At 39.2% G+C, this 14,264-nt stretch overlaps 1 protein-coding gene and 1 long non-coding RNA gene across 2 annotated transcripts; both read right to left on the reverse strand.

Annotated features, from left to right (window-relative positions):
• Window positions 1–3,044: 3,044 nt before the first annotated feature.
• On the reverse strand, window positions 3,045–6,096 carry rpl13a (ribosomal protein L13a; the record flags this gene model as incomplete). Its single annotated transcript, XM_079175244.1, is given in 8 exon segments — window positions 3,045–3,302; window positions 3,697–3,756; window positions 3,968–4,053; window positions 4,606–4,707; window positions 4,933–4,998; window positions 5,270–5,342; window positions 6,007–6,063; window positions 6,067–6,096. Coding segments are annotated over 8 exon segments (684 nt in total). The 3' UTR covers window positions 3,045–3,092.
• Window positions 6,097–9,389: 3,293 nt separating this feature from the next.
• Window positions 9,390–12,364, reverse strand: LOC306707605. Its single transcript, XR_013767428.1, has 7 exons — window positions 12,338–12,364; window positions 11,710–11,768; window positions 11,336–11,421; window positions 10,792–10,876; window positions 10,521–10,580; window positions 10,152–10,235; window positions 9,390–9,939 (listed from the first exon to the last, which is right to left on the reverse strand). It is a non-coding gene; the product is annotated as an uncharacterized lncRNA (long non-coding RNA).
• Window positions 12,365–14,264: the final 1,900 nt, after the last annotated feature.

Consider the following 14,264-nt stretch of genomic DNA (forward strand, 5'->3'; position numbering starts at 1 on the left):
TGTTTAGAATGCACACTGTGGTAACCTGCATCAGATGTGGTATAATCTTTCAGGTGTGTCACAACAAGAGCAGCTAAATAAAGGTTAGTGTGGTTAGGCTAAAATGAAGAGACCTGAAAGTTAAAATGAGTCTTTGCTAAGAAATCTGTATATATTTTTGGGGGGTTCTGATGTGTAGGCCACTTCTACTTGATTACCCAAGAACAAATCTAAATGTTCTTTTCTTTTTTTGCCACGATAGTGTTCGACTACACACATTAGTCCCTTTGCGTCGCGATTCAAATCACAGAATAACAGGAGCTGTCACTGTGGGTTTTGACAGCCTTGAAAGAAATACAGCTAGATTAGCCCCTCTTTGTATAATATGCTATAGGGCAAACACAGTGTGTGGGAGCTGCCAAAGACTCAGCAGGTGTTGATATAAACATGAATGACTGTAACATCTGTTATGATGAGTGGTAATATTAGCAAGCTAGGCTAATTAGCCTATTCTTAGCCTAGCTTGCTAGCTTTTCTGAGTGAATTACAGACTGCACGAGCACATGTCTTTATATTACATATGTAAATATTGAATGTTGTGAAGGAACAGTCTTCAACTGCTGACAGTAGATTGTCAGCACTACGGGCTTGCTGGAAGACAGATGCTGTTTCTACTAATATGAACTAATATGTCAAATTTGAAAAATATGCATCATTATATTTGATATATCCTTCAAGTTTCAGTTTGGCTTTTAATCTCATCCAAATATGTATCTCCCACACAGATGGGACGCTCCCATTCTGGAACTGAACACCAAACACCGGCCAGTCAAAGGACGAGGAAGAGGAGGAAGAGGAGGAAGAGGAGGGGGAGAACGTCTCTAGCCTATGATTTGTTGGAGCCCATAACAGGCTGGGCCCGCGGGACCAGTTTCAGACAATCATGGTCTTTTCAGCCTGTCTCAGATTGTGTGATTAGAGAGCCATCTACTGAAAGCATCATCCAGAAATCTCATTTTTGGAGCCGTCACAGTGATTTCTCCATCTGTTTGCTGAAGACACAGCTTCCCTCCTTAACGCAGGTAGACAGGCGTCAGATTGGCCTCCCTCCTGATCCTAAGTGGGCCTTTCTTTTAGAAAGGGCATGTGTATTTATATAGTATGTGTATATCGACACAGAAAGAGGAGAGACAAACATAGAAAGTATGGGATGTCTTGCCAGCTTTGGATAATACATTAAATCCTCCATACAACATAGGCTTTCATCAGAAGATAGCCAACGTTTCGCCTCAGTTGGTGTCACTCAAAATGAGAAATGCCATATGACATAAACACAATGCCCACACATGCGCAACTAATTACTTTAAGACATCGCAAGATGCTTGGAGGAAGTGCAGAGGCAGGCGCATCGTGAGGTTTTTGTTGAAGGATGTCTTTCAAGCGTTCGTCTCAGTATCAGAATCCAACTTTAACCAATAGATATAATAGGATACATGCTGGGTCTGAATGCGTCATGTTCTGATATATTAAAAAATTCTTCACACATCTTCTATGGTGTCAAAATGAGATTAAGAGGAAAGAGCAAAAAATGGAAAGCGAGGAGGCGACCTCAGAATACAGATCACCATTTTGAAAAGAAGTCTTCAGAGTTTATTGGGATAACATACTGAGCAGTTATGAGGATTGACAGTCAAAAGTCTAATTATCTCAACGAGGAGTTTTACACATCCAAGAAAGAATTCGCTTTTTTTTGGAGGGTAATCCCTAAAACATATTATTGTACATGTAAACACATGTAAAGTCCACATCATCAGAATTGTGTTTTTAATTATTGAACTCATTCATTTTTAAACAGGTTCTTGGAGGATTGCATCATATTTCTAATTTCAAAAGTACACACTTTTCTGACAGGGATCAATCAGTAGAAATAAAAAAATGTTTTTTGCTTGAACTCCTCAGTGCAGGAGAAAAACAGTAATCTGTATTAGTTTCTTTAATTTAGTGCTTTTGTAATCAAATTATAAAACACTCGATTCATTTTTCATTTTCTTTTTTTAATCATTACTTTGAAGACTTCCTATCATGATCCCACCACATGAAGTTAAGTGTAACACTGCTCCCTGCTGGTAGGAAGGTTCAACCGCAGTAGGAAAGATGAGTTCAGTTCATCGTGTCAGCTAATTTTGATAAAACTCTACATTTGTCATTATCTTGTCAACTGTCTTTAATGTCTTGTCATCTGTAAAATAAAACAATGCAGCAACCGTGTAATAACTGCAAAGGTAAATATACATTGAACTCCCATAATCCTGTTCTCACGTTACACTACATCTGTAGCAGATGGTGAAACTATTGAAATTGATTGGCCCAGATGGCAAATACTTAGATCGAGATAAAGAGGAAACAATATTTATCAGTAATCAGACTCAAAGCTCCTAAAAGCAGCAGGTAATGAATCTCATATTTTATTGGTATTTCAAAAAAATCCTATATGGTTACTCGAGATTCAGTCGACATTTTATTGCAATCATTTGAAGCGTCAGATTTCTTAAAGAGTGGCTCTCACAGCTGAGAACTTACTTGCAGCCTTGAGAATTCAGTATTCAGTGAATCATTTTATTTCTGAAGAACATTAAACCCTCTCATGCCTGAAACAATTATGTTCACACATCTCATGGTGTAAGGTTTCAGTCAAGCTCCTCAGAGGATGCCTCTGAGCTGATAAGACTATAAACTAATTAATTCATTTGCCAAGAGAGCAGAAATAAAATATTGTTCAGCCAAGTCTGGAAATATGAAGCATCTTTCCAATTACATGCCCGATAAGGTTTAGAGTGACTGAAGTGCTGCAGGGTCTCCAAAGTAATGCTGTACATTACACACTTTAATTATTCAAACCCACGCATGTGTGATGTGATCATCGCTCTTAATGCTTTGTATCTTAATTGCAGGACAACTCAGTCATAAGTGTTATACATTTCTTAAGTGTAACTAAACTGCATGGCAATTCAACTTTAATTCAACTAAAGTGCCATTTTTTAGCAAAGAGAAATAAGAAATCAATACGCTTTTTATAAACATTTATTCATCTTTATTGGCCAAAGACAACCAGCTCAAACAAGGACTCCATATTGTTTCAGAACGTCTGTGTATTTTGTGATTTTACTCTCGACGTTCTTCTCAGCCACCTTGGTCAGCTTGATCAGTGTCTTTTTCTTGCCGTAGCGGAGCTTCGCCTTCTCCTTTCTCTTCTCCTCCAGGGTGGCTGTGATGGCCTGGTACTTCCAGCCGACCTCATGTGCCAGACGCCCAAGGAGGGCGAACTGAGAAAGAAAGTGTCAGAGTCAGTAAGTGGCACTGGCAGGTCTAAATTTAATACAGCAGATATTTCTAAAAGTTAAAGGGGATAGGAATTCCACACAACACCACATTCTTTGATGTTGAATTTAAAAAGTTTACATTCAAAGCTTTAATATATAAAAAGGCACAACTTTTATCTAACTCAACTCCGAAAAGTTTGTCATCAATAGATGATCAGCTTCGGGATAAGGTTTTCATCACCGTCAAGAAAGAACCGTTGTGGCAGGTAAGTTCAAGCAGGTAAGTTCAGGCAGGTAAGTTCTGTACATATTTGGAAAATCTACATTTCAAATTAAAGTGTGTCCCCCAAAACCATCTTTATTAAGTCAGCACTGAAATCAGTTATATGAGGCTCACCTTGCGAGTGGGTTTCAGACGCACTATCTTAAGAGCAGCTGGAACAACCATGCGCTTCCTCTGTGGAACAAAAGACAAAATCAGACAAAGAAGAAAACTGCGTGTGTAGCCACTGATAGGACAGCATGTCTCAGATTATCGCCGTCTTTTCAGTGGGTATTCAAATAAGGCTGGTAAGGGAAATTGGTAACATCACCGACAGCAGAGTTTAACATGTAAGGGCCAAACAGGGATATATTGTGGCCCTTTGAGGTTGATGTAGAGTCATTACCTTGTCATAGGGCGGGGGGATCCCGTCAAACACCTTCATCCTCTCAAGAGCAGCCTGTCCTCTCTTGGTTTTGTGGGGCAGCATACCTGTTCGCAGAGGAATACGTGTAAGTTCAATACATTTTCAAATAGCAACAATTGCAGTTGTATCAAAACTCTAATTTGTCCGAGCACAAATGTCCCTGCTCAACTCAGCAATCAGATCCGCAAAGTTTCTCATCAAAAGATCAGTTTCGCGATAAAGTGCTCATCACTGTCGAGCAAAGAACTTGTGCCGGTTCAAATTAATCTCTATACACTCGATACAACACAACAACTCAGTATGATTTCAATCCAACACTGGTCATTGTTGAGTTCTCTTTAGGGCCCACTACTAGACTAATAGGGGATTTTAGCCACATTACCGGAATAATAAATATTTCATGGTTCATGTTAAATGAAATGCTCGTTCTACTTGCAGTCTACACTTAAAGAGCATTTTTCACTTATCTTGAACTGAGCTCTGCAAAGAACGTTTGAGCACAATCTACAGAGTGATGGTAAATTACATTTACACTATATATATATGTATGCCACATGCTCTGTAAGAATCTTTTGTCAGTATTGCAATAATTTAATTTCCATGTGTGACCATCTCACCTCTTACAGTCCTCCAGAAGATCCTGCTGGGGGCTCTGAAGTGGAACGGTCCACGAGAGGGGTTGGTGTTCATCCTCTTACGCAGGAAGGCCAGGTACTTCACTGTAGAGGGGCGCATAATAGAGACATTTAATCTGAGTTACAAATACTTTAAGGCACTAGGCAGTGGCTGCCATTACTTTAGTATGCAATGTCTCAGATGGTAGTGCATGTAAGGTTGTCTCATGGTCATTGAAACTCGAATAACAGTGTTAAAACATCACTGACAAGCATAACAATACGGAACAATGAAAGAAGCTTTATTTAACTGGCATGTACCCTACTTACGTTTGTTGCGGTAGAAGTTTCCAGAAATGTTGATTCCTTCACATCTCACCACCACCACTTTGTGTCCTAAAAGACGACATTAGTTCAGCGTTTGGACATCAAATAAATCCAGTCATGTTGGTGATAACTGTCATCCCGTCTCAGATGGTAGTGCATGTGAGTTTTCTCATGGTCGTTAAACTCAAGCAAAGCTGTAAATGTATCATCATAGACTTCTGAGAATATTGTGATGCTCAGTTTTTTTATTCAGTATTCACATGGCCAGTATACATGGCTTTAGCAAAAACTGTTAATCACATATTAACGTTCCACCCAAATATTAATATTTAAAACTTACCGAGCAGAACCTGTTTGGCCACAATGGCAGCAAGCCGGCCCAGAAGGTGGCCCCTGCCATCAATTAGCAGAACCTGCAGGTTATAAAGAAAGAAAAGTTTAACTGTACAGTTTGTTTTTTTCACATAACGTTAGCTTTCCTTTCAACTTAATTGGCAACATTGCTTAAATCAGACGGGTGCTTCACACTGTTGCTCAAGTTTCGGTCATATTTACTACAGCACGCACATTTAAAGCAATTAAACGTTGAAGGACTTTGAGAAAAGCGTGTTTCCTACATGAGCATTTTAATAACTGCCACATGGAACTTGCCGATGAGGACATAGCATTAGCTTAGCATCGACGTAACAGCACGACACGTTAGCTATTCTCATTATTAACGAGGTTACCGAGCTTGAGCAAACTCGTTCAACAAAATGGTTAAAAGGAAAGCTTTACAGTTAATAATACATTAGCGCGTACATCACCCAGACCTGAACGTCATCAAGACACAAGTTTAAGCTAGCATGCTAACGACGTTGGCTCGCTAGGGAGGCTGCCATGATGAAGGCATGTACTCAGCTTCCACGAGCCGTCTCAAACATGTCTTTAAATCTAGTCTTAGGAGTAACACCGAAATAAACTAAGACAACACCAATAAGTACCGTAGTTATCACCTCTAAATTATCTATAAATTACAGGTTTCAACCTCCACTAAATAGCATAAAAATACATTATGATTCCGAAGCGGTTGCACACCTTATTGAACCGGTCCGCCATGACGTGCGAAAAGAAAGACAGACGGGGTTGCCCGTGCTAAAAGGCAGGGGTAGACGGAAGTGACGACATTTATATTGCTTTCTCGTGGGAAGTATGGACAAACGTTCCACCGCCGCCGTTCGTATGGAGGGAGAAGTTTACATACAATATACCATATTTTTTATTCATACAAATTTGATGCTCTATTGATTCCCAACTGATAATTTATACTTTTCACAATTCTTAATTTGTGTTTTCAGATTTAAACCTGGACCGTTGGTGAATCGAGTTGTTCATGCTTGCCAATATTGTGCTACACTGCTTTCACACTTTCGAGGTGGTGCTTTGTTTCTTGTTGGCCATGAACTGTAGGTTCTCATGGGTTCTACACTGACAGGTTTCACGATCAGCCTCTGTGGGCACCACAAAACAATGGTCTCACGGTGCAGAAATCAAGAATAGGAGACCTGATGTTCATTTTCTGAACGGTGCAGATTTTTCATTGTGTTTTACATTGAGTGACAGTTTGCTTTCTTACTGTTGTCATACGGCTGACGTCATCCTTTAAAAAGAAAGCCTTTACTTTCTCTTTGCATTCAGCAGGTAATCTGTTGCTTGCCTTCCTTTCCAAGGTTATGAGCCCTCCACTTGGTCTGTGACCTCGCTTCTTTGAAACGCCCAGAGTCACTTGTGCAGCCCTCTGCAGCCTGTATTTCTTTAAAATGTGTCCAATTGTTATTTTGCAATAATGTGTTTCTCTCGTTCCTTGTTTGTTTTTTTTTGTTTTTTTATTCCTGATGTCCTCAATTATTGATCCCTGCAATAACAACCTTCTCCTAATGGTGTTCTTAACTGTTTGATTGCGCAGCAGTCCATCCACTATAGAACGTGGCGACCGCTGGTACCTCTTCTTGTATTTTATTTTATTTTTTATTTTCCTTCTCCAACAAGGCCTTTAGTTGTTCAATTTCCTTCTGCAGCCTCCTTCTCCCACGCCTGACGTTCCTCCGTCCAACAATATATTGTTACAATTTACAATCAATCTAACAGATATTTGGTTCTGTAACCGCTCTACTACCTTTCTACCTTATTATTGTAAAACCATCCCTTTCTTAACCCCCTAAGCTCCCCTAACCCTAAACCTTATGTATTCATTATTTTATATCTGTATGTATATATATGTATGTATATATATATATATATATATATAGATAGATATATCATTGCGCTCCCTGTGTCATGTTGATTTGCTTTACTTAACAGTGGCATCTAAAATAATTATAAAATATTATCATGAAAAAGGTTAGAAATTATATTGTATCTTTAAAGGCAGGGTTGGTTATCTTCAAAAACATTTGATAATTTTGTTTAAATTTAATTTAAACGTTACATCCTGACAGTTAATGCTCTGACCAATAATCTGATATCTGTGTCTGTCTCAGGACTGTAAGAAGCTCGTCCGATCATTTCATTCAGCTCGTATATAATGATTGGACGGCTACCTGACCTGTTCCTGCCTCCGTGTTCTCATTGATCGTATTTAATTATATATATATATACTGTACATACTGTATATACACTCACCGGCCCCTTTATTAGGTACACCTTGCTAGTATCGGGATGGACCCCCTTTTGCCTTCAGAACTGCCTTAATTTTTCGTAGCATAAATTCAACAAGGTGTAAGAAACATTCCTCAGAGATTTTGGTCCATGTTGACGTGACAGCATCACGCAGTTGCTGCAGATTTGTCGGCTGCACATCCATGATGCGAATCTCCCGTTCCACCACATCCCCAAGGTGCTCTATTGGATTGAGATGTGGTGACTGTGGAGGCCATTGGAGTACAGTCAACTCATCGTCATGTTCAAGAAACCAGTTTGAGACGATTTGAGCTTTGTGACACGGTGCATTATCCTGCTGGAAGTAGCCATCAGAAGATGGGTCCACTGTGGTCATAAAGGGATGGACATGGTCAGCAACAATACTCAGGTAGGCCGTGGCGTTTAAACGATGCTCAATTGGTACTACGGGGCCCAAAGTGTGCCAAGAAAATATTCCCCACACCATTACACCACCAGCCTGAACTGTTGATAAAAGGCAGGATGGATCCATGCTTTCATGTTTACACCAAATTCTGACCCTACCATTTGAATGCCGCAGCTGAAATCAAGACTCATCAGACCAGGCAACGTTTTTCCAATCTTCTATTGTCCAATTTTGGTGAGCCTGTGTGAATTGTAGCCTCAGTTTCCTGTTAGCTGACAGGAGTGGCACCCGGTGTGGTCTTCTGCTTCAAAGTCCGACGTGTTGTGTGTTCAGAGATGATATTCTGCATACCTTGGTTGTAACGAGTGGTTATTTTAGTTACTGTTGCCTTTCTATCATCTCAATTCACTCTGCCCATTCTCCTGATTTCTGACAAGGCATTTTCGTCCACACAACTGCCGCTCACTGGATATTTTCTCTTTTTCGGACCATTCTCTGTAAACCCTAGAGATGGTTGTGTGTGGAAATCCCAGTAGGTTAGCAGTTTTTGCAAGACTCAGACCAGACCGTCTGGCACAAACAACCATGCCACGTTCAAAGTCACTTAAATCCCCTTTCTTCCCCATTCTGATGCTCGGTGATGAACTTCAGCAAGTCATCTTCACGTCTAGATGCCTAATGCATTGAGTTGCTACCATGTGATTGGCTGATTAGCTATTTGTGTTAAGTAATTTAACAGGTGTGCCTAATAGTGTCCGGTGAGTGTATATATAGTATGATTAGACGGCTACCTGACCGGATCCAAATTCATACATATTTAAATATAATATAAAAGACTTAAACGATACAAAAACATTTTCACTGCCATAAAGGTCAGTTGAGGTCCTCTTGATGAAATGTGTTTACTGTTGTGCACTTTAATTTTATAATAAAAATACCATAGTTAGTTGCGCCACCCGGACATTTAAGAACATTGAAATTATTCGACAAAGGTGTATACTGATCTGTTAAACGGTTTGTGAAATTGTTTATTTGAAAGAATAAAATCATGCCATTAAAACTTTTTTTTTTTTAATAGTTTATACATTTGCTTGGACGGTGGCGTCGCAGGACATTTTCTGGGTTTGAGATGCCAAAACAAAATGATTTGAATGTTCTGGAAATGTAGTCAAACAACTTTTATTGAATGACATGAATTGATAAAATTTTAAAAGGAAATAATGAAGTCAGACACTAAAATATGGACATCATGTCATTGACCCACATGCCAGATCACATGAGTGATATTAAACCCATTATTGAAAATGGTCTTGTAAGACCTAAATGATGTAGCAATGCTCAGTCATGTTTAGATACACAAGATTACTTTTTATTTAAAATAAAACCATGTAAGGAATGCGTTGAAGAATTTTATTCAATGCAGTAAAGACAGTACACATTCACATCGTATTCCATTACTCCAACTCATTTAAGTTACACATGTACAGGTATGGTCGGAACCGTATCAGCAAACATATGCTTCAGAAAAAAACAAACAATTTCCCCGCAGTGTGTAAAAAATGACATCTAAACTAAAATGAAATATTCTGTACTGCTCATGAGTCCATCATCTGAATAAAAACAGAGTCACTCACATTTGTTTCACCATGTCTAAGCATCGACATAGTTCCTTTGCAAAATTGAGAATTTGCATTGATGACTAGATTAACATTTTTACTCTTGATTAACCACTTTATAAGCAGACTGTTATCAAACTCAACTCTGATCAGCTTCGGGATAAATTTTTCATCACCGTCAAGAAAGAACTGTTGCAGCAGGTACATTTAAGCACCTGTACATATTTGCAAATTCTACAATTCAAATTAAAGTGTGTCCCGCAAAATCATCTTTGGAGTCGGTATCAGACGCACAATCTTAAGAGCAGCTGGAACAACCATGTGCTTCCTCTGTGGAAGAAAAGACAAAAATCAGACAAAGAAGAAAACGGCGTGTGTAGCCACTGATAGGACAGCATGTCTCAGATTATCGCCGTCTTTACAGTGGGTATTCAAATAAGGCTGGTAAGGGAAATTGGTAACATCACAGACAGCAGAGTTTAACATGTAAGGGCCAAACAGGGATATATTGTGGCCCTTTGTGGTTGATGTAGATTCATCACCTTGTCATAGGGCGGGGGGATCCCGTCAAACATAGTCAGCCTCTCAAGAGCAGCCTGTCCTCTCAGTTTTGTGGGGCAGCATACCTGTTAGCAGAGGAATATGTGTAAGTTCAATACATTTTCAAATAACAGTTTTCTTAAAACTGTAATTTGTCCAAGCACAAATGTACATCCCTTCTCAACTCAGCAATCAGATCCGAAAAGTTTCTCATCAAAAAATGATCAGTTTCGGTATAAAGTGCTCATCACTGTCGAGATCTAACAGTTGCGGCAGGTAAATTTAGGCGTCTGTCCATATTCAAATCAATGCATGTCCCCCAAAAATCATATACATTAAGTCAGCACTGAAAACAGTTATTTGAGGCTCACCTTGCGAGTGGGTTTCAGACGCACAATCTTAAGAGCAGCAGGAACAACCAAGCGCTTCCTCTGTGGAACAAAAGATAAAATCAGACAAAGAAGAAAACTGCGTGTGTAGCCACTGATAGGACAGCATGTCTCAGATTATCGCCGTCTTTTCAGTGGGTATTCAAATAAGGCTGGTAAGGGAAATTGGTAACATCACAGACAGTGGAGTTTAACATGTAAGGGCCAAACAGGGATATATTGTGGCCCTTTGTGGTTGCTGTAGATTCATCACCTTGTCATAGGGCGGGGGGGATCCCGTCAAACACAGTCAGTCTCTGAAGAGCAGCCTGTCCTCTTGGTTTTGTGGGGCAGCATACCTGTTAGGAGAGGGAATACATGTAAAGTCAATACATTTTCAAATAATTGCAGTTTATTAAAAACTAAATGTACATCCCTGCTCAACTCAGCAATCAGATCCGAAAAGTTTCTCATCAAAAAATGATCAGTTTCGGTATAAAGTGCTCATCACTGTCGAGCCAAGAACTTGTGCCGGTTCAATTTAATCTCGCCAATTCAACACTGATCATTGTTGGCTTCTCTTTAAGGCCCACTACTAGACCACTAGGGCATTTTAGCCACATTTTTGCAAAGCACTTTCACATTACCTAAAAAAAGAATTTAATGAATCATGTAAAATTGAATGCTCGTTCTATGTGCAGTCTATATGCAAGATAATTTGACCACTATCTACAGAGTGATTATAAGTGCCACATGCTCTGTAAGAATGTTTGGTCAGTATTGCAATAATTTAATGTCCTTACGAGTGTCAAACTCACCTCTTAGTCTCTTCAAGGAGCGCTGAAGTGGTACGGTCCACAAGAGGGGTTGGTGTTCATCTTTCACAGGAAGGCCAGGTACTTTACTGTAGAGGGGCGCATAATGAGACATTTAATCTGAGTTACAAGATACTTTTAGGCACCAGCAGCCATTACTTTAGTATGCAATGTCTCAGATGGTAGTGCATGTGAGTTTTCTCATGGTCGTTAAACTCAAGCAAAGCTGTAAATTTATCATCATTGACAGACTGAGGCAACACAGCAGCTTCTGAGAATACTGTGCTGCCCAGTTTTATTTAGTATTCACATGGCCAGTATACATGGCTTTAGCAAAAACCGTTTACAACTTTCACATATTAATATTTAAAACGTACCCAGCAGAACCCGTTTAGCCACAAGGGCAGCAAGTCGGCCCAGAATCAAGTAGCAGAACCTGCAGGTTTAAAAGAAAGATTTAACTGTACAGTTGTTTCATATACCGTTAGCTTTCCTTTCAACTTAATAGGTAACAGAATGCACATTTAAAGCAATTACATGTTAAAGGACTTTGAGAAACGAATCTATCCTACATGAACATTTTAATAACTGCCACATGGAACTTCCCGATGAGGACATAGCATTAGCTTAGCATCAACATAAAAACACGATACGTTAGCTAGTGTCATTAATAAGATAACGAGGCTGAGCACAAACAAAACAAAAAAACTTTACAATTATTACATTAGTGCGTATATCAGCCAGACCTAAACTTCATCAAAACACAAGTTTAAGCTAGCATGCTAACGACGTTGGCTCGCTAGGGAGGCTGCCATGATGAAGGCATGTACTCAGCTCCCACGAGCCGTCGCAAACATGCCTTGAAATCTAGTTTTAGGAGTAACACCGAAATAAACAACACCAATAAGTACCGAAGTTATCACCTCTAAATTATCTATAAATTACCGGGTTAAACTTCCACTAAATAGCAAAATAAGACGTTATGATTCCGCAGCGGTTGCACACCTTGTTGAGCTGGTCCTCCATGATGCGCGGAAAGAAAGACGGACGGGGTTGCGCGTATTTAAAGGAAGCGGTAGACGGAAGTGACGACATTTATATTTCTTACTCGTTGGAAGTATGGACAAACTTTCCACCTCCTCCGTTTGTATGAAGGGAGAAGTTGACTTACATTAAACCATCATTTAAACATAATAATTTGATGCTCTATTGATTCCCAACTGATAATTTATATATTCAAATTTATTTCCAGACACATGAGTCCATATAGCAAAAACAAAAAAAAAAATCTAAATACAATACAATACGAGGACACCAAGACGCAGGTATAATCATTGCAGTTCAAAAGTCACTCGTGGTTAAAAAACATACAGACATTTGTCTGTATGTTTTGTTTCCAAAAACAAGAAGAATACCTTGTATCACTCTGTGTTGGCTCAGTTAAGGCCTTTATGATTACATTTTTTGATTCAGTCAATCGACAATTAAATTGAATTCCTCAACACAGCATGATAGGTGGGAACATTCCGAGTCACACACATATTACTAGCACTTGTCCATCTTGGAGGCATCATTAAATGCCACCTGAATCTTTTTCATTTTTGCTTTACTATAACCACCGCAAGTGGGCTGTATTCAGTGGAGTACAGTAGGCTCTAAAGAGAGCTGTTTTAACATCATCTGTACACATGTGAAATTTATGTGCCAGCATGCTTGTGCATACAGTTTGCAACACTGTCGCTGCACATCGTCATCATCACTTAGGTCATTCCTGATGATGTGACCCAATTATCTCATTTTGTGCACCACATTTAGCTCTTGGCCTGCCATATAAAACGAAGGAAAATGTAGCTTCTGATCCTCCTTGGTTTTAGCAATCATGATAACACTCTTTTTAAAGCTGAATTTAATGTCATACTGCACACCATAACGTGAGCAGACTCTGAGCAATTGCTGTAAACCAGCGCTATAGGAGACAGGACCACTAAGTCATCAGTGTACATCAGATGGTTAATAAGACTTTCCCCCACCATACAGCCTGTCTTACACTCTTCTAACCTTTTAGAGAGATCATCCATATATAGATTGAAAAGAACAGGTGGCATATTCCACCTTGTCGGACCCCATTGGTTACTAGGAAGGGTGCAGATACACTTTTATCCCATCTAGCTCGCATGGTTTGATGCGAATACCAAAAGTGCAAAATCCAAATCAAATAGAGAGGGACCTCTTGCTCTAGTTTGACAAACAATTTCAAATGAACTGGTCAAAAGCTTTAGATCCATCCAGGAAACACATACATATTGTAGTGTTATGTATCCTATACTTTCATATATACATATGTCTGTACTATGTTTATTTAAAAACAAACAAATTGATTGTCAGTGGTTATCATGTATTCTTGTAGCCTATCTAAGATAATTCGTTCTAATACTTTAGAAAGTACGCTAGCAGGAGCAATTGGTCTGTAATTTTCAATGCTGGATATTTTACTGGTTTTACCTTTGATTACTGGCATTAATAAAACAGTCGGCATAGAGTCAGGAAGTACGACAGGCTTCAACAATCCAGAAAAACACAGAGCAAGTAACACTGGAAATCTATGGCTAGCATGCTTCAGCTGTTCTGCTGTTATCTTGTCAAGGCCACATGCTTTGTTCACTGCCAATTTCTCAATGGCATACAACACTTCATCAGGTCTAATAAACACACCACCATTATTCGGAACATCACCAACATTAAATTCATCGCTGTTAACACTGTTAAAAATATCCCTATAATGTTTACTCCACAATACTTTCCGAACCAGTGGCCCCATCAATATTGGATGGCAAGGGCATCTTAATGTTATTGGCAACCTTAAATCACAGACATTATAACTTGGACCTTTGGTGAAACGAAATGTTAATGCTTGCCAATATTGGGCTAAAAT

Source organism: Pholis gunnellus (assembly GCF_910591455.1).
Source record: "Pholis gunnellus genome assembly, chromosome: 15".
NCBI lineage: Eukaryota > Metazoa > Chordata > Actinopteri > Perciformes > Pholidae > Pholis > Pholis gunnellus.